Source organism: Chanodichthys erythropterus, chromosome 16, assembly GCF_024489055.1.
Source record: "Chanodichthys erythropterus isolate Z2021 chromosome 16, ASM2448905v1, whole genome shotgun sequence".
Taxonomy (NCBI): domain Eukaryota; kingdom Metazoa; phylum Chordata; class Actinopteri; order Cypriniformes; family Xenocyprididae; genus Chanodichthys; species Chanodichthys erythropterus.
The window spans coordinates 45,000,679-45,026,117 of NC_090236.1; the positions used below are offsets into that span (position 1 = coordinate 45,000,679).

Below are 25,439 nucleotides of genomic sequence, written 5' to 3' on the forward strand. Positions count from 1 at the left end.
CTTTAAATTAGTTTGGGCAAATGAGGACATAAATTAGGTTAAACTACTGCATGTCTGCCCATAGAAAAATAAATAAATATAAAAATTACCAACTGATGACCAACACACAACCATTGATACACAACGTTGCCACGACGTCGCAGTTACTAACTGGCAACGTCACAAAGTTACGTTGTGGCAACGTATCCGGGAATTTCACTTTTCCGGTTGCCACAACGTAACTAGTTACGTCGCCATGACGAAAGTTTGGTCACCAAATTACGTTGCAGTTACGTAACAGTCACGTATTTTGGTTAGCTGGGATGGACACTTTCAAAACTTTAACATATATTTAATCATGATAATTACTTACAGTCGTAAACTAAATCATAAATCTATCTCGACTAATCAAATGTGAACTTACATTGATTAGCGTAAACGTTGGCGCCGGCGACCACTCCCAGCAACTTCACAAATATGCCGATTCTTCTGGAGTAGCGCGCTATATAAAGTGGGAGGAGTTGGATCTAGATCCAACTCCGCCCCCTGGATCTCATGTTCTGCAGTGAGGACCATCTCATTTTTTGTATATTTTGAAATATATTTAAAAATATATTTGAAAATATATTTTTTTACCGTATGGGATTGTGCAGTTTGAACACAGCAGCGACTGAATGCTAGCCAAGATAGTCATGCAGTGTGAAACAGTGACCCGACTTTGAAAACCGTGCAGTCTGAACTCGGCTTCAGCCGTGATACACGTTAAATGATTAAGTCGTTTTTCGAAAGGAAAAGCTGCAATCTCAACATGTTCAGAATTATAGCCATGTTAATAACGTTTGTAAGAAAGATACGAGTATTTGTGTTCGTGCAGATCACTCACCTTACATCAGGAACCATAGAGCCCACCAGAAAGCTTGCCTGTGACAAGATGGCCGACGGTGACGTTAGAGACTCCGCCGTAAGACGCCGTTCCAGTTCGTTTTTCAAATGCCCTTCCCTCGCCAACACTCGTGCTGCGTCCCATTTCGCCTACTTATACTACGCCCTAAAAGTATGTACTCTTTCTGTGAACAAAAAGTACTTACTTTTGAGTGTGTAGCAAAATAGTAGACAAGCTTTGGGACATACTATCACGTCATACAATCGCGTACATACTTTGCTCTCTGTCGCATCCTGTCACCGTAAACTGACCTGTCAATCATCTTACATCCTCCACATTTCATTTAGCTAATTTCCTGCCATATCGGAGAGAAATGCAGTACCATGTTGCTCTGCAATCACGGGTCTTTCATGTGGAGAACTAAAAGTTAATTGCCAATCGGATCTTTATAAAAGTCCACATTGGTAGATGAAAAATAACACAGATAACAATAAATAAATATTTTCTATCAATTTGAACTGATTATTAGTCACTCAAACCTCTCAGCGTTGATCGCGCATACCTGCCATGTTTTGTAGTTTTTTAACACTTCTTACTCGTGTTTGTAGTTCTGAACTGAATCCTCGTCTAACGCGCAATGGGTTGTGGGCAATATTAGCCTTTATAGTGTGCACGGATCCACGCTTCGAAAATCTACCGGAAATAGTAGACCATCCGGGGACTTTTGGCATACTCTTTTCAACATACAAAGCTTTGGGACACACTTATTTTAATCTCACATACTATTTAGGATGGATAGTATGGACATTGGGATGCAGGCAGGGTCTCGTTGACTCGGATATACGTCATTGCTTACGTTGCACGAGTGCCCACTTCTGGCGGAACCTTTGTATGGGCGACTTCCATAAACAAGCCCTTCTATCTTGGATATTGATCTATAAACATAACTTTAGTCCACATAGATACTTTATCTGGAATAACAAAGAAATCCTTTATAAAAAGAAGTCTCTGTTTTGTCAACCATGGTTTGATAGAGGAATTCTGTTAGTAGGACAGTTACTGAACAAAGATGGTTTCTCATGTCATATTCAGAATTTCTTCAGAACTTTAACTTCCCAGTGACACCAAAAGAATACGCAATTGTATTTGATGCAATCCCTACAGGTTCACTTCAAATTCTAAAACACATATCATTCACAGATATTAGTGCTGAATTTAATAGAATTTTTATTGGAGATACAGACATTACAAAGAAAGAATACACCAATAAATATATTAGAAATCAAATTTTGTGCTCAGTTCCACCTGCTGCATCAAATTTATCCTGTTAAAGATACGCTAAGGAGATTTAAAATAAACATAGAAGAGTCCTGTGTCTTTTGCCAATCAAATAGGGAGACTATTTTTCACTTATTTTATCACTGTGTGTACACAAAAAAATTTTGGTCTGATTTGGAAGAATTTATAATCACAAAATTGAATGTAAACATCAGAATCAATATTTTTGATGTCATGTTATACTTTGATTTATGTGGTTTGTCCAAAAATGTAATTTTTGTTATTCAACTGTTTATTATCTTCGGAAAATACCATATTCACAAATGTATTTTGTGTATTTCATCTGGACTTTTTAATTTTCCCCTTCTATATTATATTAATGTTATTATCCTCTGGTCTGTACATGTCATTTTTTTGTTGTGCAGGTTGCACAGTATTTGTAGAGTTCTTTGTACCTATTGCCCTGTGCATTGTTCATAATAAAGTTCGTAAAATAAAAAAATAAAAAAAAAACCTTTGTATGGGCTGAACTGAAACGTCCTAAGCCCTTGATCACTTGGAATCCGCAATGGAGCTGATATATTATTTATTTTTTCCCCTTACAAAATTGTTTAATACAGCATTCTATATGTATATATGTGTGTTTTAAATGTTTAAAAAATAATTAATATATCATAGAGTTGTTTGTGGTGGGGTAAATTAAACGCCATATGCGGTGATGTCACAATCGTGTTGCATTGTGGGTTGAGGAGCTGCCTGAAGTGTACATATGAAGTAGATTCGCTCCCTCGGTCAAAATCGAGTGAGCGAGGGTCTGTCCATATAAACTTCCCTCGTCCACTTCACGAAGTGGAACGCACTTCAAAATGGCGGAAGGGATTCCCCCGAGGGGAAGTGTTTAGGGAAGTTCGCGAGTGCGTGTCTAAAACCGAACTGGAACGCAGCCCAAGTCGAATACAAGCAGTGAACTCATTCGCAATGCAGTATGGGAATGAAAATGGAAGATGGGAGACAAGATAACGCAAACTCTCGTTTTGCAGAACTTTGAGCTTTCATAGTTGCGCTGAAGAAAACTACACAATGCAAAGGGTGATTTTGTTTGGCAGTGCTTTTAGAGCGATCGTGGCAGGATCAGACGGACTTAATGCGCACTATTTTTTCTGTACGAGACATGAAAATGTGAGCAGGACTCAGATTAGAAAACACTCTCAAAATCAACCCACCAGTAACACAGGGCACTTTAGCTGTTACAGCTTACCACACAGGACTCTCATCAATGTGTCTGGACAAGACATGAATTCATTTCTTCAAGGGATAATAACCAATGACATGGCTCTTTTAGCACAGGATGCACTGTGTGCGATGTATGCTCACATACTCAATGTTCAAGGCAGGACACTGTATGACATCATCATTTACAGGTAATCTACTACATTGTTTTAACATTTTTTTTTAAATTGTAAAGTACACACGGAATATAATTAATGTGATTTTAGAGGTGCTGGGATTTTATAAGGCAGTAAAATGTGGGCGTGACCTCAGCATTATCTCACTGTCCCACCCTCGGTTTATTACTTGGGTAAAGTTGGTTTTATATTCGCACATTCGGACATCCGTATTCAATAACCTTGTTAATCACACTACATTGGACATTCAGTGGACATTCACAAGTAAATATGCCATTAAAACAATATTTGCCTATTTTGATCGACTGAAAAATGTTGTAGGTTGACAATCGTTGGTTGTCAATATCATGTCGCTGCTTAAAATTCGCAAACATTAATTTATTGCACATTTATTGGAAAGTCTGAATTTATCAGAAGTCCGAATGTGCGAATATAAAACCAACTTTACCCAAGTGGACTTATTGTGTTACTGATAGCTGCTCTTCTACAGTGTTATTCTACATGTCAGTAAAGTCAATTTGGTTTTAGCAGTTCATAAAAATCATATGATGATGATATGTCCAAAGTGGCATACAAACGAGAATAATACAAACAGATGTGATATCCACTTGAAGAAAACGAGTAGAAATGGATTAAATAAATATTTGTAATATACTATTTTTTTTATTAAAAATGAAATATTAATATTATATTTTTTATACATTTAAGTTGGATAGCACCATAGCAGAAGTGTAAGTGCAGAACAGTAGAGAGATGCATTTTTATGTGCATGTAAATAAGCGTAACCATTTACTTTTATTAATTTAACAGTCCAAAGTCACAATTAATACATTTAAATAAGAATATATAAACTCTGCAAAAAAGTCATTTTTTCAGGTTACTGTATTTTAAAGATAATTTAGTAAAATCCATATAAGCTTCACAGATCGGAAAGGGTTGCAAACCATATTTTCATGCTTTTTCATTGAACCATAAAAAAAAAAAAAAAAAAGATATATATTATTGCGCATGCTCCTGTGGAACAGTCCTTTAAGGGTTAGTTCACCCAAAAATGAAAATACTGTCATTAATAATTATTCACCCTCATGTCGTTCCAAACCCGTATGACTTTCGTTCATCTTCAGAACACAAATTAAGATATTTTTCATCTTATCTTTCTGTCTCTCCATTGACAGTTATGCATCTTCCACTTTTGATGCTTCAAAAAGTTCATAAAGGGAATGTAAAACTAATCCATATGATTTGAATGGTTTAGTCCAAATTTTCTGAAGAGATAAACAGTTTAGGACCCTTGAGACCAGATATGTTGAATACAGACCCGGAGTCAGAGTTTTAAAAAAAAAATTAATAAATTGAAGAAAAATTTAATGGACAATAGTTTGCAGTTTCATCAGCAGAAGCCAGCTTCAAGTCTCACAAGGAGTTCGTAGGCCGCCCTGCGTACATTCACATTTCCACAACAATTATACTCTAACAGAGTCAACTAACTACGTCATTACTTCAGGTTGAATGATTCTGATTGGCTAAGAAAAATAGACAAGATTAGAAATTTTCCACACGTGGACAGATAGTAAGAAGCATATCTTCCTTTGTCACAATGCTGACAAGGGGACCCTGGATTTAGGTACCGGATGTCCTTTTGGAGTCATGACACTTAGCGCACATACGATTCACAGCTTCTTCAAGGCTGAAGTTGATCTGAGATCTGCTCTGAGCAGGAAACTTTTCCAAAACATACTGATAACATGTTCTTTTCTCTCAGTGAGAGGTACAGAGGAAAATAAATGCTTTAACATACATTGAAGAAGTCGTTCAAATATTTTAACAGAAATATAAATGTTGATTAATAACTTAAAAGATATATATTGAATATATCTATATACAGTGGATTCCAGAATCCACCCCTTCACATTTTTAATAAAAGAAATTAAAAAATGCGATTTTGGGTTATCGCATATTAAAAAGTGCATAGATATCTTACAATAAGCAAAAAAAATATATAAATTAAGGCAGATAATTGTTTGAAAATGCACATAAACTACGATGGAAACACAGTTACTGAATAAATCTGACTTTGCCTCAAACAAAGGATGTGATTGGATAACTAACAAGCGAACCAATTTCATTGCACAGCATTGCAAATGTTGGTTTGGCCATAATGAAATGCTGTCATCAAAATGGTTGGGTATAATTGCTTCCCGGAACTGTCTCACACGATTGCGTTTCCAAAAACCAGGTATCCGCCTCCAAATGCAAGATAACATAATGTTTTGTCTGTGCACTGTGAGGTGAAATTAATCAATCATGTATGAAAAAAAGAGCCACAGTGCCCCGATTGCAGCGACTTCCATTTTTTATTTTCATGCAAATTTCCCATGAAGTGACTATTTTATTTGCAATTGTTTTATGCAATATTTAGCGTTAAATTCACAGCTTTGGATGGAAACATCGCTAATGTTATGTGTAGTCACATTTTACTGGAAAGACCTTATAACAGGTTTGTCAGATTAAAAAAGGTCCTGTTCTACCTTGCATGTAATAATATATATATATATATAAAAAAAATGAGACAATTTATAAAGTAAACATAATAAAGCAATGACTACAATGCAAGCATATTAATTTTTAAGTTACAGAGTTACAAAGGTAACAACAGTAATGACCAAGCCACCCATCTGCTTGAAAACAACTTATTTTTGGAGAATCTTTGCTAAACATATAAAACAGTTTTGTACATTCTGAATGTATGCATTAATATATATATATATATATATATATATATATTTTGTTGTTGTTCAGTTTGGAAGGAAACCCAAATGGACTTAATGGTGTACTTCTGGAGTGTGACAGCATTGTACAGGAATCCATTATGCGGCTTCTGAAAGTCTACAAGATACGTCGCAAAGTAAACATCAGCTTGTGTCCTAGTCTTTCACTTTGGGCTCTATTACCTCGAAATAAAGATGCTGTGCTGGGAAAGTCAAAGCCAGATGTTCCTGCAGCAGATAAAGTGTTAGTTTTGGAGCAAGACCCAAGAACTGAACTAATGGGCTGGAGAATGATCACCAGTTGTCAGGACAATCTACATGAGATTGTCTCTGCTTACCGACAGGGCAACATTGAAGAATACCACAGACATCGCTATGAAATTGGTAATAAACACTTTGTATTATTACTTAAATAAACTGAAACCTACAATCTTAACTGGGTGCATTGCTAGCTTATTGATAGTCTACACATTGTTTTGAACTTAAACATGCAGTAATTCTGTTTTATGAAAGTGTATGTGAATAGTAGATGTGACATGATGTTACGCTGCAATGATTGCACTATTCTGTAGAGTAATTTGCTATACTCCATCTAAAAGTATTTTACACAACATTTTTCAGATTTTATTCAAATTATTTAAGCAGCTTAGTGACATCAAATGAATTACTACACCCACTTTACCTCATATCACTTTTACACTACCAGTGAGTTTGGACAGCGACATATTCATTATTATTATTATTATCATCATCATAATCATAATCATAATCATCTTTGTACTTTTTACTTAAAATAATAGTTAAGTCACCAACATTACCATGACATTATGTAGTGACAAAAATGTTAAACAGATCTAATATTTCAGCTTTCTCCAAAGCAGCCAGCTTTTGTCTCGATTACAGCTTAACTAGCTTCATGAAGCGGAGTGATCTGGGATGCTTTTTAAACAGTATTGAAAAAAAGAATAAAGTTTTGTGAAGAAATTCATATGTAGGTACAGTTTATATTTCTTAATAAAATTGATTTCAAGCCTTTAAGAAGCTTTTAGTTCAGAAGCTTTTATTTGAAAAGGTTTGTAAAATCTTTAGAAGCATAAATTCAGTCTGTTCAAACTTCAGACTGGTACTGGTGTTGGTAATACATTTTAATAGCATTTTGTCTTTATAAAATGTTTAACATTTCAGTGTACTTAAATGATATTCAAGAGTCAGCACACCCTTTGTAATAAATCCTGTAATTTATTTAATTTCTACAGGACTACCTGAAGGAGTCAGAGACCTTCCGCCAGGTGAGGCCCTTCCACTGGAGTCTAATCTTGTTTACTTGCAGGGAATTAGCTTCAGCAAGGGATGCTACATCGGACAGGAACTAACTGCAAGAACTCACCACACTGGTGTAATAAGGAAGCGCCTAATGCCTGTTACCATGTCTGCTCCAGCTGAGAACCTGGACCAAGGGGCTGCTCTTGAGACTGAGGGGGGCAGACCAGCAGGGAAATACAGGGCAGGAATCGACAAGCTAGGACTGAGCCTTGTACGCTTGGCTCATGCTAAAGAGTCACTCAAACTTAAATCCTCTGATGAAACAACAGTTACTTTACAGGCTACTGTGCCTGACTGGTGGCCAAAAAACACTGAAGATAAATGAATCAGTAACACTAGAAAGGTCTAAGGTCTGTCTACAAGACTGCTTAATTTTAATGCAGATAATAATTAAGTTAATTTAAAATGTTAAAAATAATATTTTACATAAATATCTGCTGACAATGTATTGGTTAACACCTTAAAAATAAAATGTATTTCAAAAATGTTTTATTGTTGTTAATTTTCTGAAGTAAATCACATCTTCGTGGATGTAAACCAACCTATTCTTATTTGAAAAGGCGGACTGTATGTTGCTTTAAAGAACACCTGCTTACTTTGTAGTTAGTCTGAAATAAAATATGAAAATAGCCAGAACAGAGCAATCAATATTGTTTCTGTTGTTGCAGTGGATAAGCATATTTGAATATGTCTTTATCACAACTCATTTATAGAGGAGAGTGGGGTAAAATGTGTAGCCCCTTTAATCTAGTAAACTGTTTTTGTCACATATTTACAAAGGGCCAATTATATACAGTTGCCTGATAGATACACATGGAAATGGTGTTTTTGTACAAGCAAATTCATGTTGGTCTAAATAATAATAATAATAAATGCATATTAGACATGTTGATGAATGGCCTTTGTACAAACCATGTGAATTAAATTATGGGGCTACAAATTATACTGTACTGTCATGGATAAAACAGAGGTGGCCAGTCCTATCCCACCTACAACATAACTTAAACCTTTAACTGACATCTCTGCTATACAGCAGACTTTAATTTGATAGTGATAGACACACCTTTGCATGTGAGAAATGCGGTGTTACCTTGCATGTTGAGTGCTTCAAGAAATTTCATGCAAACCACTAAAACACTACCCAAGAGAGATAGAAAAGGAGAGCAAGGAGGACACATAACTTCCTATTCCAAATGTCTTTTGAAAGAAATTGTCTGCATGCACTATTTGTTTGTTTGTTTGTTATATGTGACCCTGAACCACAAAACCAGTCATAATTTTTTTTTTTTTTTTTTTTGTTTTTTTTTAATTTGTACATAATCTGAAAGCTGAATAAATAATCTTTCCATTGATGTATGGTATATATGTAGGGTAGGAAATTTGCAAAATATAATCCATGAAACATGATTTGAGAATAAAAGAAAAATCTATAATTTTGACCCATAAAATGTATTGTTGGCTATTGCTACAAATACACCCATGCGACTTATAACTGGTTTTGTGGTTCAAGGTCACATATAGATGTAAAATTTTCTTCATTCTATTTATTTTTATTGATCTATTTTCATTTAACTTTTTGATTCACAATGCCCTGTTGAGGCAACTTAATGGGCTGCACTTTGTTTTGCAATATGTTCCACCACTTTAAAACAAATGGATTTGTTGTGTTTTCATATTCAAGAGATTGTAAACAAGATGGAGTTTTTTTGGGTTTGCATCAAATGTTCTTTGACTTTTATACATAATAAATGTGTTTATGAATAGAGATTGATCTGTTGAAAGCAGTTATTTTGAGTTAGATGCCAAATGTTCTCATATTCAAATTTGACAATGAAAGGGTGCTTACAACATATTTGCCCACTGGCAACTATAGTACGATTTTTAAGAAAAAAAAAAAGAAAAAAAAAACCTGGGGAAAATAAATGCAGAACATGTTCACATGGGACACTATTAACACAACTATAGGCATGAAACCATTTAGAAAAATTTGGGCACAGCTCATGTACTCATAACTCAATATTTGTCATGATGGACTACTTTTATTATGACAAGCATAAACAACAATGAAATAACACATATGTTGTTAAAAGAATTCATTAAAAGATTTGCCATAGTAGATCTTCCCTATACAGTATAGTTCTTATACAATTGTACGAACAGCCTCTCTGATCTCCTGAAGTAGTTCCTCAGGTTTGAAGCTCAGAGCTGAAGGGTCCAGTCTCTTAAAGTCTTCATTGCTAAGCATGTTTTCAAATATATGCAATACTCTCTGGAGGTCAAAGGCTGCATGATGAGGGCCTAATGCACACAGACTTTCTGCAAGGAGGTCTTGGCAATTATCTGCATTTCTGGGACAGGAATTCAAAAAGGATATTCGAATATTTGCAATGGTCTTAAGAAAAGATGCAAACTCCCCATAATCGATTCCTGTACATGATTTCATGATCACCTGAAATAGAATATAAATTAATGTATTATCACAGGAATTCAAAAATTGTTTACAGTGGCCAAAAATGCTTGGCTTAAGACTTGACACTTGCACCACACTTTACTGTGTTATCACACTTATTCTTGTTTAATTCACTTACGCATGTTTTGGTTGTCAAACCTTGTGGAGCATGTGGCAAAAGGCAAATTGGCAAAAGTTATGTCCAAAATGGTTTGTTCTGAGAAAAAAAGGACTTGCATCATTTGATTGCAACTGCTATTTGGCCAGCACAACCAGTGGAAGATGACACCACAGTAACATGAGTGTTTTTATTTGGGCTTGAGTTGATGTTTTGTGTGCAACTCTTTCCTGTATGTTTCTCTCTCGTGTTTTTACTATCAAGCTGTAATTGCTCACAGAAACTACTAATGAGAGATGATCTGGGGCCCATTCTTCATTCGTGGATTACTCAGTTATCTGGATTTTACTGTTTGACATGGATCTTCGAAGCTCAACCTGTAACTAATTATGACATTGAAATAAAAATTAAAAGCCTGTACAATTAATAGAAATCATGAAATAATGGAAATAATTGGAAATCACATTTCATTTATCTATTATAACTTTAATGCTGTTGTGGTCACTTAATTGGCTGTTTCCTTATAAAGGTCCAGAAATTCATCAAGTTTTTCATCAGGTGTGTGACTTTTTTAATATGATGTCATTACACTGCTGTCTTGCCGCCAACCAATCGCTGCATTGTTGGTCATGGTTTTGAGTATCAATATATCTGCCCTTTCCAATGAACATAAGAATGAGCAGTAATCTCAGACAACTAAATCCAGATATTTTAATCAAATCCGCAAATTTGTTTGAAGAACCAAATTAGCCAGAGATCAGTTATCACGATTAGAAGATCTGGCCTCGTGTCACATCATCTCAGATGTATTAAGAGAGGTACGAAGATTTGAATTGTCATAATATTTAGATTAGTTTTTAATAGATTACTAATGTTAGACATGTTTGCGTAAAATCCATCTAATGCTGTCTATTGACTTGCATGTTATCATCATTAGCAAACTTCAGACTCGGAATTATCCAAACAAAAAGTTTATCGACTTACTCTCAAATGCATATGACTTTTGTTTTTCTGAAAATATATGTTCTGTATTATTATTTTAGCCTGTACATATTTTTTTGGACTCTGAAAGTGACTGTAGCCATTGATTTGCATTATATGAATCACAGAGGATCACAGTTCCAGCTAAAGATCTTCTTTACTGCTCTGCTGAAGAAAAAAAAGTCACCTACATCTTGGATGGGGAGGGTGAGTAAATTAACAGCTAATTTTCATCCCATTAATCAAGAATGATTAAATATATTAGGATGTAAAACTAATTTATGATTTGTAGATGCATGTTTTATTTTAAGACTAAATCAAATCTGCAAAATCTGATTATTACAGATTATTCAGATTTTTTTAAAATAAGAAAAATAATCACAGTTGCTTTATCACAGACTGAAAACATTCACTTGAGAAGAGTGTGTCCTGTAGGCCCTTATCTTTTTCCTGGGAGAAAATCCTGAAGACCTCATCAAGGAGTACCTTCTGAGTTGAACGTAAGAATATTCTATTTTGATTTAGTTTCTGAAAAAAAGTCTAAATTTGTTTATTTTGTAGTTATGTTGGCAAAAGGCAATGAAACCTTTCTTTTTCTTTTTTTAGGATAACCAGACAGATGATTATGAGGAGCAGCTCACTATTTCAGTGTTCATTATTCGGAAGGAGGGTGGAGAACTTCATGAACCACCTGCTGACATTGTGATCGAGGGCCTTAAAGTTTTGAATCAACACACTTGCACACCCTGCTTCTGGGTATGATATACATATCATATATATCATATATATCATCAGCTTGGCTTATCTGAAACCCCTTCAATTTATTTTTGAGGTGTTCCAGAACGTATTCTTGCTGCTTGACCAGCACAATATGTCACCAAAATTAAAACTTTTTTCAGTAGACTACAATGAACTTGCAGTAATCATGTTTCAATATACATATGTCTAGTCTATGTTTGAAAGAATGTTGATGTTTCAATTGTTGAATGTTTGTAAGACTGTCCAGTTGTTGGTTTGTATGTGTATGTCTAGTACGAATATGTAGTTATATGGATGTCCAGTTGTTGTTTGAGAATCGCTTGGTTCACTTTGATTTGTGCAAGGGTAATCACCTTTAAAGGGTTAATTCACCCAAAAAATTCTGTCATTTATTACTCACCCTCGTGTCATTCCACATCCATAAGACCTTTGTTCATCTTTGAAACACAAATGGATATCTTTTTGATGAATTCTGAGAGCTTTATGTCCCTTTATAGTGATCCAATGCAACTAGAACTTTCAAGGTCCAGAAAGGTAAGAAAGACATCATTAAAGTAATCCATGTGACTCCAGTGGTTTAACCTCACCCCTCGCTTTAAGCGTCACAAGTGGTTATGGTTAAATGGTGAGAATAATTTAACCTCACTATACCCACTTTTTGCAAATATTTATTCTGCATTCATAGATCGGACATTTGAACTTATTTATAGCACACCTTTAGTGTACTCACAAAGTACAGGGATCAGTAGAGTGATTTTACTGTAGTACTACAGCACACCATGCATGTATATTAATACAATTTGTTGTTTGCTTCAGGGATCTGATAGAGCGTTTGGGTCCAGAAACAGTGATGCATGATGTCAGACTTAACAACCGAAAACCTAGAGCCAAAAAAAATAAACAGTTACCTGACAATGCTGATGCCAGGTGTCCATAGTATCACGCCATTCCTCAATTTCTCTCTGGACAGAAGAAAGTTCATCTTGCAGGAACTGCCACATGGTGTCCAAATTACAGCCATTCAGCCAGTTATGATTAATGGAAATGGTATCCTCCTATTATAAGAAATGCATGATCAAAACTGAGTTAGCAAGTTAGCTGGCTTGTCAAGTAAGTTTTTTTTTTTACTCATGATAACTAGGGGGAGGGTCTGCTTAGAAAATAATCATAAAATATATTTACTACTTTTACTTACTTTTAAGCAAAATATTTTTTATTTATATTTTTTATTTTATTTATTTATTTCACTATGAAGTGAAATTAAATATGTTTCATTAGATACAAATAACCAAAAATAACTAGAGCCGTGGTTCTCAACTCCAGTCCTGGCTGGGCACTGAACATTTTGTATGTCTCCCATATCTGACAGACCAAATTTAGTTCATGCAGCTCTCTGCAAAAAAACTGACAATGTAAATCAAGTGTGTAACTAAGGGAGACATACAACACGTGCAGTACTGTAGGTCTCCAAGCCGGAGGTGGGAGCTAGAGCCCATTGACCAAGAGACCTACTTGAACTACTGCAGCAAATTACTTTTTTGTATGGCCTTAAAAATGCATGCATTATAGATATAGAAAATATGTTCTATAAAATAAACAGAATTACAATAGTACAAAAAAATAACACAAACTTATACATTAGTAGGTTACTTCCGTAACCCTGGTTCTCCGATAACAGAAGTGAGGTATCTACTATGGGAACAAATCAGGCGTGACCGACTGTAGAAGCTCCAATTACACCATCAGACTGACAGACCAATCGCTACAGTGATCAGGGTTCCCCACCTTCCTATTATATAACTTACTGCAGCCCACTGCAGTGCATAATTGCATAATTATGCCATTGCATAATTCTCATCATATCTTCATATCTTGTAGTCTGCAAGAAGGGCAGTGAGGTGAGAACCAGGGTTATGCAAGAAATGTTCTCTTTTTATCATCCGTTCAATATCTCACTATGAGATATAAACCACTCCTGTATTGTAGATATGCTGTATAAACAGACACAACATAAAAAAAAATAAAATAAAAAAAAAAATAAGGTGGAAACGATCATGGTTCTAATACTACTGTAAAATCCATTTTTCACTTAATACACACTATAGTGTACACAAGCACAAAGGTATTTTACTAAATACTAAAAATGTTTCAATAAACCTATGTAAGTGCTATGTCAATGCGGAGCCGGAAGAACAGAAACAGCAGAAATTGAATGTACATGAAAAACAGCTGGTTCAGAAATATAGCTAAGAATGAACTAATGAACAGAAGTTCAGATGAGAAAGAACAAAAACACTAAGCCAAAAGGAATAAAGTTTACTACAATGCTTACTGGATAATAAAAGTTAACCATTTAGCATGCCAAGCTAACTAGCACAAAAACAGGCAGGGTCAACTTTGGAGAGATATTTCACAGGAACAATAGCGAATATCAAAAACCTGTTCAGTCATTTATGTGCGGCTCAGTCCAAAGATCATCTGAGCAGATTTTGGACAAAATAGTGCAAAATTTATAGGAGGAGTAGCAAAAGCACTGTTTTTATTTATTTATTATTATTTGTTTCAATATGGCAGACAGTCAAATTTAAGGAAAATGACAAATCGTCCCCTTGGAATTATAAGGTTCTATCTGACATTTTTGTCAAAATTGAGTTATTCACATATTCTTATTCTCTGACAACTTATTTACATTATGTGATCTTTCTTTTTTAAGTTGTGTACATTTTGGCCTTTTTTTTTTTAAGAAAACAAAAAGTTTCTATCTACAAAGTTAAACTCTAACTTGGTTCTATAAGGTTCTATCTGTGAGAAAATCAGCACTTTGAATGCACACACGAGGACCAAACAGAATCAACTTACTTTGTCATGTCACTACTCTTTGACAGCGGATAAGAGCGCAGAAAATGCTAAATCAGTGAAGACTAAACAATTACATGCAGCACAATGTTTATTAGAAACTTCATGATTGACTTTTATTTATGATCTTGTCAATGACAGCAGCCCAAATTCCAGGGATTTTCAGTCTTTTTTTTTGTGTTTTGCTGTAGCTATTGCTGAGGAGTTATTTTCATAGTTAGACACCACACTAGCCAGCAGCACTATTAAGAGGATAGGTACAGGTTGAGCTCAGAGTAGGGGAGAATGAAGCGTTGAGGCCACAGTGACTAAAAAAAAAAAATCTGTAATACCATGCTGTAGCCACTATATGTCATATACCCCTTTACACACACACACACACACACATATATATATACAGCCTGCAGGATTAAATGCCAGCCCTTTCGGTTGAAGTACTCTGTGTGGTACTCCTCTGGTCCAATAATGGGGATGTGTGATCCATCAGTTGCACCTACACACTGTAGAACTGTCACCATGGCAACAGACCCAGGTACCACACCTACCATGGGGACAACCCATGGATGGGAGCATCCTGCAGACCCCACAGGATCTCCAACCGCAGGCAGCAACAACATCCTCCTCCATACCCTTCAAACAGCGGCTACTCAGAGACTGCACAAGGACAAGTGGACACGCCTGCATCAGACCTACAGGAACTTCTAACACTAGTAAAAGAGCTCCTTGAACAGGAGTCCTGGAAAGCACAAGCTTCTAACCGCTCGCACAACACCACTCAGACCAGCTCAAGTCGGAGCCCCCACAGGAGCGGAGTGACACTGCAAACTTCAGACTTACAATACCATATTGAATATTGAAATTAGTCTTTTAATATCACCAACTTACTACAATAGTACTTAGTACAAACCTGGTAAAAAATAACTGGCGGGCAATGGAGGAAAGCTCCATTTTGCCCTCCAGGTGGGCAGTCCTATAAGTGTGTGATGTCACATAAAAACTATGACTAGGGAGAAATACATGTTAAGTTAAACAAATTATGCAGTAAGCACAGTACTAAATTATCTTCTAATTAAGCTGATTTTTTTTTTTTATATTAGAGTGAGCGGTCAAGTAAAGTTGCTAACGTTAGGCTACTACTTACATATTTCAAATGATAAGCCATGTTTGAGGTCGATGAATGATAGATGTTTGGATTTCTTGCCAAAAATAATTACCACATGGACCAGCGTCATGGACTGCGTGACTTCACCAATTCCAACTGCCAATTTTTTTTCTGCTCGTTGACTAACATTTACTCAACCATTAGGGGGCAGCACTTCTAAACACCCAAGTACGATTCTTTCACTGAAATCAGTTATATGCACAAGAACATGCAAGGGGTATAAGGATGTTTATTCACGAGAATGGGAAAAACTCACCTTGATGCAGACATTTCCCCACTAATAACATAAAACACAGCCAGCTAACAGCAAGATACGATTAACTGCATTTGCGATGTAAACTGTTAAATGGTAAATCCAAAAATGCATAATCTTCACAGGAAAGAAAGCGAGAATGACGCAGCAGAGGGCTGCAGCGAGTTATATACTAAGGAGGTGGGACTCCATGATCGTTGTAGCAATTGGTCTGTCAACCTTACAGATGCAAACCCCTGCAGTCGGTCACACCTGAGACTCCCATAGTTAGATATCGACTTCTGGGGTGTCCAATCCAGGATGGCCACTATCCTACAGAGTTTACCTCCAATACTAATCAAACACACCTAAGCCATCAAATGGTCTTCACGATTATTAGGCTGTGTTTAAGTCCAGTTTTTTTATGCCTTTCCCTCGCGTCCCTCCATCTCGTTCACTCGGATATATGTAATTGCTTATGTTGCATGAGTGCCCACTACAGGTGGAACCCTTGCAATGTGTTTAGAGGGTTAGATCACCCAAAAATTCTGTCATTAATTACTCAACCTCATGTTGTTTCAAACACACAAGACTTTTGTTCATCTTTGCATCACAAATGAAGATCTTTTGATGAAATCTGAGAGCTTTCTGTCCCTCCATTGATAACCTACGCAACTACCACTTTCAAGCCCCATAAAGGTAAAACATCATAAAAGTAATCCATGTGACTAGTGATTTAACGTCATTTTTTGTGAATCGATGAGAGAGTGCTTTGTGCAAAAAAACGATTTACCACTTTATTTGGCTAAACCGACCATCTGCTAGCGGTCTCATGTCACAGAAGTCAGATAAATCCCAACGCATAGAAACTCTTTCACCTAGATATCATCACATAGAGCCTCAAGGTTACTATTATCAACACGAGCCTCATCTGAAAGGCAAAGGGGGAGGTGTAGCTGTAATTTATAGTAATATCTTCAGTATTACTCAAAACTCTTTCAAATATAATTAATTCGAAGTGATGGTGCTTTATGTAACGTTATGTAATGCAAGTCAAGTCTAGTCACCTTTTTATATCTAGCGCTTTTTACAATGCAGATTGTGTCAAAGCAGCTTTACAGTGATAATTTTGGCTGCACAGCAGCTCCAGAAGAAAATGGTATTACTGTCCAGCTTAAATAAATTCAGTATTGATTAATTCTGTTAAAAATCAATAGTTATTAATTTAGTTAATGTATCTATATATCAGCACTCGAGAAAAAAAGTGATGTCTTCGTCTAGCTCAGTTCAGTTCGCATACAATGGTGTCAACAGCGAACAGTGCATGATTATGATTTAGGCAGTGTTACAGGTCATAAGTGAGATTGAGATCATAACAGTCAAAGTATTTAATCTAGTTCCATCTAGTTGAAGATCAGATTCACCACGCCGGTATGGGGCGGTTTGTTGGAAATCTGTGCCACTGGCTGTCGTGTCAGTAAATGACAAATCCCATTTGATATTTGTGCTGGCTACTGTATACACTGTACACACAAGTATTAGACAAGTTGTATTTTTGAGGATTACTTTTGTTATTGTACAACTACAGTGCTCTTGGTCAATCCAAAATGTTAAACCCTCAAACCTGAACATTTAAGTAGTAAAAGTGAAGTTTTGGCTTTCTTAAGAGAATTTCTATATGTACACCGTTATTAGGCAACTATTAGTGTACAGAATTATTATGCAACTAAATGAAAAACAAAGATTTTCCCATCTCACTTGTTTATTTTCACCTGTTAAAGTGAGAATAATAAACTCAATTTACAAATAAACATTTCTGAAATTTCAAAAAACAAACAAAAAAACTCAGTGACTAATATAGCCACCCTTCTTTTCAATAACAGTCACAAGCCTTCCATTCACGGAGTCAGTCAGTTTCTTGATCTGGTCAGAATCAACTTTTTGTGCAGCAACAACCACAGCCTCCCAGACAATGTTCAGAGAGGTGTACTGTTTACCTTCACTGTAAATTTCCTGCTTAAGAAGGGCCCGAAAGTTCTCAATAGGGTTTAAGTCAGGTCAAGAAGGGGGCCATGTCATTAGTTTTTCATCTTTAAGGCCTTTACTGGCCAGCCACGCAGTGAAGTACTTTGATGCATGTGATGGAGCGTTGTCTTGCATAAAAATCAAAGTTTTCTTGAAAGATGCAGACTTTTTCCTGTACCACTGCTTGAAGAAAGTGTCTTCTAAAAACTGGCAGTAGGTCTGAGAGTTGATTTTGAGTCCATTTTCAACCCAAAAAGGTCCAACTAGCTCATCTTTAATAATACCTGCCCATACCAGGACCCCACCTCCACCTTGCTGCCGAGTCTGAGTCGAAGTGGAGCTCTGTGTCTGTTAGTGATCCAACCACGGGCCCATCCATCTGGTCCGTCAAGAGTCACTCTCATCTCATCAGTCCACAAAACCTTTAAAAAATCTGTCTTCAGATATTTCTTGGCCCATTCTTGACGTTTCAACTTATGTGTCTTGTTCAGAGGTTGTCGGGTTTCAGCCCTTCTTACCTTGGCCATGTCTCTGAGAACTGAACACCTCATACTTCTTGACACTCCAGGTAGGTTGCAGATGTGGAATATGGCAGTATTGGAGGATAATGGGTTCCTGGTAGCGTCATGTTTGATTCTTCTCCAATCTTTGGCGGTTAATTTGCGCCTTTTCTTCTCGACACGTTTCTTGCAACCCTGTTGACTATTTGCAACAAAACGTTTGATGGCTCTGTGGTCACGCCCCAAAATCTTAGATATTTCAAGAGTGCAGTTTTTAACTTTTCAGAGTCAGTTAAATCTCTTTTTTGACCCATTTTTTTCTGAGGAGAAGAATCTGCCAAATAGAACAGCCATCAAGTGTTGGACAGTATTCTAGGTTATGACATACAGGGGTTTTTGGTCCAATAATTAGAATGTCTGTTTTTTTTTCTGAATTAAGTTGTAGGAAATTACTTATCATCCAATTTTTTTATATCAGCTATGCATTTCTTAACACTTCCTAATGATATCTCCAAAGGGTGGCATGTACAGAGTGAAAACATCACCTGATATGCATTAAATCCAATAAGCATTCAAGTTTATACAGCTTGGAGTTGGAATTTATGGATAAAATGATGATATGGTCAGAATAATCACTTGCCTAATAATTGTGCACACAGTGTACAGGCCACCAGGGCACCATACAGACTTTATCAAAGAATTCTTTGCTGGTTTTCTATTGGAGTTAGTACTGGCTGCGGATAAAGTCCTAGTTGTTGGTGATTTTAATATCCATGTTGATAATGAAAAAGATGCATTAAGATTGGCATTCTAAACTCTATTGGAGTTAGACAACACATGTCAGGACTCAGGACCCACTCATTGTCGTAATCATACGATTAGTTTTTATTCACATGGAAGCGATATTGATGCCATTGAACTTCTGCAGCAGAGTGATGACATCTCAGATCATTATCTAGTCTTGTGTATACGACATTTAGCCAAGGCTGCAAAACCACCTCTCTGCTAAAAATATGGTGGAACTATCACTTCTACCACTAAAGATTGCTTTATAAATAATCTTCCTGATCAATTTCATCTCCTTAGCATACCAGATAGCTTAGAAGAACTCAATGTTACAAAACTAGACTCAGTTGCTCCTTTGCGCTTAAAGAAGATTAAAGCAAATTAGTCCAATGCCATGGTACAACGAGCACACTCGGTCCCCCAAGCGAGCAGCCAGAAAAATGGAGAGCAGCTGGAAGAAAACAAAACTAGAGGTTTTTCGCATTTCATAGAGAGAGCATGATTGTGTACAGAAAGAAATTTTCAAATCTCTTTGAAGAAAACTAACACAACCCTAAGTATTTTTTGATACAGTGGATAAATTAACGAGAAATATAGCTTCAACTTCTGATGTTTCCAAACAGCACAGCAGTAATGACTTTATGAACTTCTTTACTTGCAAGATTGATAACATTAAAGAGAAAATGATCACCGTGCAACCGTCTACTACAGTATTGTGTCAGACAGTGCATTGTAGTATCATTCGTTGCTATAGGAGAAGAAGAATTGTCTAAACCTGTTAAATCATCAAAACCAACATGTTAGACCCTATACCAACTAAGCTATTGAAAGAGATGCTACCAGAGGTCATAGATCCTCTTTTTAATATCATTAATTCATCTTTGTCACTAGGATACGTACCGAAAACTTTTAAACTGGCTATTATCAAACCTCTTATTAAAAAAAACACAACTTGATCCTAGAGAATTAGTCAATTACAGGCCTTCAAAAATACTAGAAAAGACAGTATCATCACAACTATGTTCCTTCTTAGAAAGAAATGGTATCTGTGAGGATTTCCAGTCAGGATTTAGACCATACCATAGTACTGAGACTGCTTTCATTAGAGTTAAAATTATTTGCTTTTATAATCAGATCATGGTTGTATCTCTTTACTAGTGTTACTAGATCTCAGTGCTCCATTTGACACTATCGACCACAACATTCTTTTGAAAAGACTTGTAAATTATTTTGGTATTAGTGGAATTGAATTGACATGGTTCAAATCATACTTATCTGACCGTTATCAGTTTGTATCAGTAAACGAAGAGATGTCATACCATTCACAAGTTTAGTATGGAGTACTGCAAGGCTCAGTACTAGTACCGTTGCTTTTCACTTTGTACATGCCACCCTTTGGAGAGATCATTAGGAAGCATGGCATTAGTTTTCACTGTTACGCTGATGATATTCAGCTCTATATTTCTTCGCGCCCTGACAAAACTTACCAATTCACAAAATTAACAAAATACATAGCTGATATATAAAAAAAATTGGATGATTAGTAATTTCCTACAACTTAATTCAGAAAGAAAACAAAAACAGAAATTCTAATTATTGGACCAAAAACCCCTGTATGTCATAACCTAGAATACTGTCCAACACTTGATGGCTGTTCTGTCAAGTCTTCGTCGTCAGTTAGGAACCTGGGTATGCTCTTTGATAGCAATCTTTCATTTGAAGCCCACATTTTTAGCATCTGTAAAACCGCATTCTTCCAAATTAAAAATATATCTAAACTACGACATATGCTCTCAATGACAAATGTGGAACAGTTAGTTCATAAGTTCATGACCTCAAGACTAGATTACTGTAGCGCTCTAATGGGTGGTTGCCCTGCTCGCTTGAAAAACAAACTACAGCTGGTACAAAACACAGCAGCTAGAGTTGTTACTAGAACCAGGAAGTATGACCATATTATCCCGGTTCTGTCGACACTGCATTGGCTCCCAATTAAACATTTTATAGATTTTAAAAGCAAATTAAAAGCAAAATTAAAGCACTAAGGGTGTACTCACACTAGTCACTCTGAGTGCGTTTGACCGGCAAAGCCCGGTTTGCTTGACAAGTGTGATCGCTCCGTTCTGTGCCCAGGCGCGGTTCGTTTAGCCGGCCCTGGCCTGCTTGGAAGAGGTGGGCCAGAGCGCGGTTCGCATGCAGTGTGAGCGCTAACTGTGCCTGAGCACGGAATGGTTACTAATTTTGTGTGCGCTACTGTCATCATTACAATGGCAAACATCTTTATTACTACTCTGATAGTACACTTATCAATTCATGTAATTAATTTGAGTGTATTTGGGTTTATAGCGGGTATAGATCTCACCTTATTGATGAACAAGAATTGTAGTTTGCAAGTAAAGCGTCATTGCAGTCATAATTGTAGTTTGCAAGTAAAGCGTCATTAACGTCAGTTGCCTTTGTAATAATCCTCTGATTCGTGCAAGTGAAAATCGCTGCATTGCATAAATGATAAATATATTAGGCAGCATCTTAGAGAAAGTGCATTTCTTCCTGTTTTCTTCCATTCAAAAAGTTGCTTCGTATATGACGTAAGCGTGCTCTGGCCCGGAACGTTAAGGGCAATGTGAGTGCGGGTCAGCGGGGGAGTCGGGGTGGTGGGACAATCGTGCTCGAGCTAGGTTCAAGGCAACAGTGCCTAGTGTGGGTACACCCTAAATGGTTTTACTCCCCAGTACTTGAGCGAGCTCGTAAAGCATTATGGTCCTTCACGTCTATTGCGATCTCAGAATTCAGGCCAGTTAATAATATCTAGAATATCACAATCAACTGCAGGTAGTAGATCCGTTTCCTTTTTAGAAACTAAACTTTGGAACATTCTTCCTAGCATTGTTTGGGAAGCAAGACACACTGTCAGTTTAAATCTAGACTGGCATACACATAACACATTATCTACTTCTATAATTCAAATCATGTAAATTGTCAGGCTACATAAATTAGGTCAGCCGGAAGCGGGAACACTTCCCATAACACCTGATGTACTCGCCACATCATTAGAAGAATGGCGTCTACGCTAATATTAGTCTCTCTCCGTTTATCTCCCTGGATATCTCCCCAGATCCAGGCCGTATCCAGATGAGATGAGACAACGCAGCCCTGAAGCGTCAACTAAACTATCCCCTGCGAAGGCCTCCTTCCCTTTCCTTTCCCTTTGTATTGATAAAACGTTATCAAAATGATTCCAGTTCGCATGGATCCCCAAAACAACAAATTTTTCTGTATAATGCAGGCCAGACAAGTAATTTGGCAATGTCACTTTATAAAAAAGACTAAGCGTCTGCGCACATACAAATTCAAAAGCACATACCTATAGACTAAACATGTAAATGAACGGTAAGAATGCATTAAGTTAGCAATTTTTACAACGGAAGTGATTCAATCAAAAAAACTATTTTAGCACGATAATAACTTTTTCTTAGAGCTGCTGTAAAGCCAAAACAATCTCTGTCCATTAATTTTCCTATTATCACTTTGAAGCTGCTTTGAAACAATCTGTATTGTGAAAAGCATTATATAAATGAAGATGACTTTATATAAATGAAAATGACTTGACTATTTGCAAAATATTAATCTCCATCACACTTTGGACTTCATTTGATCTCCATTTCAAAGATCTTCATTTGTGTTCTGAAGATGAATGAATGTTTTACAGGTTTGGAATGACATGAGGGTGAGTAATAAATGACAGAATTTTAATTTTTGGGTGAAGTAGCTCTTTAAATGGAACATCATGGAACCCTTGATTACTTGGAATCCGCAATGGAGCCGATTAGTTTTTTAACAGTTTTTCCTTATGAATTTGCTTTATGCACCATTCTATGCCTATATGTATGCTTAGGCGAAAACCTCAATGGGTCTCATTCATGAAACATTCGTAAATATACGAGTAAATATGTGAGTGATTTGCGCGTAAACAGACTTTCCCGAAAACTCTCCTCCTGATTCACAAATACTTCGTAAACGTCAGAAGTGATAGTGAAATGTGTGTGTGTTAATGAATTCCAATCAGTCGTAAATGGGACGCGCGTGCACGTTCATTCTCAATTACCATAAATCCCGCCCATTAAATCCGACTGACAACTATATATGGGCATCATATTATGACACCAAATGAAGGATTTTGGCTATTTTATAGGAAACAAGTTCCATAGTTTGCCCAGCCCTATTGAAATCAATTCATTATTTGATTAAAGTGCTCCGTTTGCAGATGCTATAGGTGCGTTCACGCGGCCTCGTAATTCCTGTAGTTACAAGATTCTAGCTTATAAAAAGCGTTCACGTCCTCGTAGAGTTCGTAATTACAGTTTGTAAGCTGGGAGTTTTCTGAAAGCTCCCACATGTAACATGTGGGCACTATACCACCTGACCGCTGTAGATTGATTTATTAGGCGTTGATAGTGGTGCCATGGAAACGCATAATTTCCAGTCCAAGGACCAAAGGACGTGAACAGCTCTGAATATAACGTCATTTCAAGATAGCGGTAAATACAAGGTGACGTGAACGCAGCTTATTACTGGCTCTCACAACAAAAGTAAAAAGGAAAAACGTATGTGATTACTATATATAATATTTTTTTCAAAATGCTGTAAATATGTACCTTATTAAGGTGAATTATTAAATGCAGCCTTATTAATGAGCAAAACGTTCGGATGTTAAACGCACTATTTACGCGTGGCTGGGAGCAGGTGTAGATTTCTTTCGTACCAACTAACATTTGGAAAATACGAACATTTTAATGAATCCGAAAATTTACGCCAGAACCACTTTACACACGATTTACACAAAAATTCGTTCTGCTCTTGTTTCATGAATGAGACCCATTATGTTTTGTTTTTTGTTTTTTTTTTGTGTGAAAGAAGTACATAAATGAAGAAAATATTAAATGTCATGAATGTATATGTACCGAGTAATCCACTATTTTGTAGAGGGGGATCAAAATGAGATTTGGATACCTGAGATTTGGAGCCAAATTACAGGGGGGTAAAAATGACTTTAAAAAGATGGCAGCATCATTATTTTATTTTTACACAGAGATTTGTAGATCAGTTAGTAAAATCTGTTTACTTTAGCAATCTTTATTCCATTATATGTCAATGGTGACAGTTCAAAATTTGCCCTAAGTTTGTATGCCCGTAACTTAAAGCTACAGTCCATGATTCTTGGCCCTCTAACAGTTAACAAACAGAACTGCACACGTCTCGCGGAAGAACACTGTAGCTGGAGCTACTTTTCTCAGTGTATGTCTATGGTGAGTCACGCAGTTACTGTGATACTCTGTGGCGGGTCTTACCAGTCCGGTCTGAAATAGTCAGAATATAAACACTTATTATAAGTGTACCATAATGATTCAGGGTAAGACAAAAACACGGTTTGGAAAATGGATTCATGTTGTACATTCTCATTATAAAATTTGTGTAAATTTTGAACACAAAAAAAAGTTACGGACAGCAGCTCTAAGAAGTATTAAAGATATCTTAATATCCTTTTAGATTGTGGTTCTTATCAAACTTTTCTTTTGGTATCTTCATTTTAAAGGCCCCATATGTTACTATCCCAGAGATATGGAGATCTTAATACGGCTCCATGAGTAAATTGGTCAATTGCACACAATTTTAGTGGTCGAAAACCAAATCTCTTTGCACACAGCTGACACTTTTTTCTTTTAAAGAGGAATATCTGAACAACAAATAATGTTGAAACTAGAAATGTATCTCGTTTTTTCTATCAACTCAATTGCATAGAACATACCTGTCTGAGTGCCATAAATATTTTTCCAATGTTTGCATAACTGTAACAAAAAGTATTAAGGATATCTTAACATCCTTCTAGATTCCAATTCTTAATAAACTTTTCTTTTGGAATCTTCATTTTTAAGG

General features: G+C 36.3%; 2 protein-coding genes across 6 annotated transcripts in view; one reads left to right on the forward strand and one right to left on the reverse strand.

Annotated features, from left to right (window-relative positions):
- Nucleotides 1-2,897: 2,897 nt before the first annotated feature.
- Nucleotides 2,898-9,339, forward strand: iba57 (iron-sulfur cluster assembly factor IBA57). 2 transcript variants are annotated; one of them, XM_067363052.1, is made up of 3 exons: nucleotides 2,898-3,561; nucleotides 6,346-6,698; nucleotides 7,571-9,336. In XM_067363052.1, the coding sequence occupies exons 1-3, from the start codon at nucleotides 3,221-3,223 to the stop codon at nucleotides 7,960-7,962; spliced, it is 1,086 nt and encodes a 361-aa protein (XP_067219153.1). In that variant the 5' UTR covers nucleotides 2,898-3,220; the 3' UTR covers nucleotides 7,963-9,336. The 2 variants fall into 2 exon arrangements, with proteins under 2 accessions (XP_067219153.1, XP_067219154.1); XM_067363053.1 differs by having other exon boundaries at nucleotides 3,350-3,561; nucleotides 6,510-6,698; nucleotides 7,571-9,339.
- A 309-nt stretch (nucleotides 9,340-9,648) lies between these two features.
- Nucleotides 9,649-25,439, reverse strand: part of jmjd4 (jumonji domain containing 4) — a 29,988-nt gene continuing 14,197 nt past the window's right edge. The window contains exons 7-8 of one of the 4 annotated variants that reach the window (XM_067363049.1): nucleotides 12,853-12,999; nucleotides 9,649-10,086 (exon numbers count right to left, since the gene is read on the reverse strand). In XM_067363049.1, the coding sequence (XP_067219150.1) occupies nucleotides 9,778-10,086; nucleotides 12,853-12,999 (456 nt within the window). In that variant the 3' untranslated portion in view covers nucleotides 9,649-9,777. The remainder of the gene's footprint in view (nucleotides 10,087-12,852; nucleotides 13,000-25,439) is intronic. The other 3 variants (XM_067363051.1, XM_067363048.1, XM_067363050.1) reach the window with 3 other exon arrangements.

Excerpts from the sequence above, each read along its gene's own strand:
- iba57 (XM_067363052.1), top strand. The coding sequence starts at position 3,221 with ATGCAAAGGGTGATTTTGTTTGGCAGTGCTTTTAGAGCGATCGTGGCA. Across the intron at positions 3,562-6,345 it reads TATGACATCATCATTTACAG|TTTGGAAGGAAACCCAAATG; the intron begins GTAATCTACTAC and ends GTTGTTGTTCAG. Across the intron at positions 6,699-7,570 it reads CAGACATCGCTATGAAATTG|GACTACCTGAAGGAGTCAGA; the intron begins GTAATAAACACT and ends TAATTTCTACAG.